The sequence below is a fragment of the Gavialis gangeticus genome, unplaced genomic scaffold, assembly GCF_001723915.1.
Source record: "Gavialis gangeticus isolate Ggan-Ray unplaced genomic scaffold, GavGan_comp1, whole genome shotgun sequence".
In the NCBI taxonomy this organism is placed as follows: domain Eukaryota; kingdom Metazoa; phylum Chordata; order Crocodylia; family Gavialidae; genus Gavialis; species Gavialis gangeticus.
The window spans coordinates 40,327,936-40,328,224 of NW_017728994.1; the positions used below are offsets into that span (position 1 = coordinate 40,327,936).

Sequence of the window (289 nt, forward strand, 5' to 3'; positions counted from 1 at the left end):
CGGCCCGGCTCTGCCCCCGTGCCCGCCCCTGCCCGCCCCAGCCGCCCGCGCTCACCCGGTAGAGCCCGCTGAAGGGCACGTCGATGGGCAGCGAGAAGAGGTTGCGGCTCATCTCCTCGAAGGCCTCCACGAGCTGCCGCTCGCTGCCGCCGTCGGCCTGGTGCGGCTCGAAGCCCAGCAGCAGCCTCATGGCGATGCGGAACATGAGGCGCTTCACCTCGGGGTACACGAGCAGGCAGGCGCCGCCGCGGCCGAGCCAGCGCGCCAGGCAGCCGCTCACCTCCTCCTG

At 74.0% G+C, this 289-nt stretch overlaps 1 protein-coding gene across 1 annotated transcript in view; it reads right to left on the reverse strand.

Moving 5' to 3' along the window:
* LOC109287152 (cytochrome P450 26A1) overlaps window positions 1-289 on the reverse strand; it is an 11,849-nt gene that overhangs the window by 8,466 nt on the left and 3,094 nt on the right. The window contains exon 2 of the mRNA XM_019502115.1: window positions 50-286. Within this exon, the coding sequence (XP_019357660.1) occupies window positions 50-286 (237 nt within the window). The remainder of the gene's footprint in view (window positions 1-49; window positions 287-289) is intronic.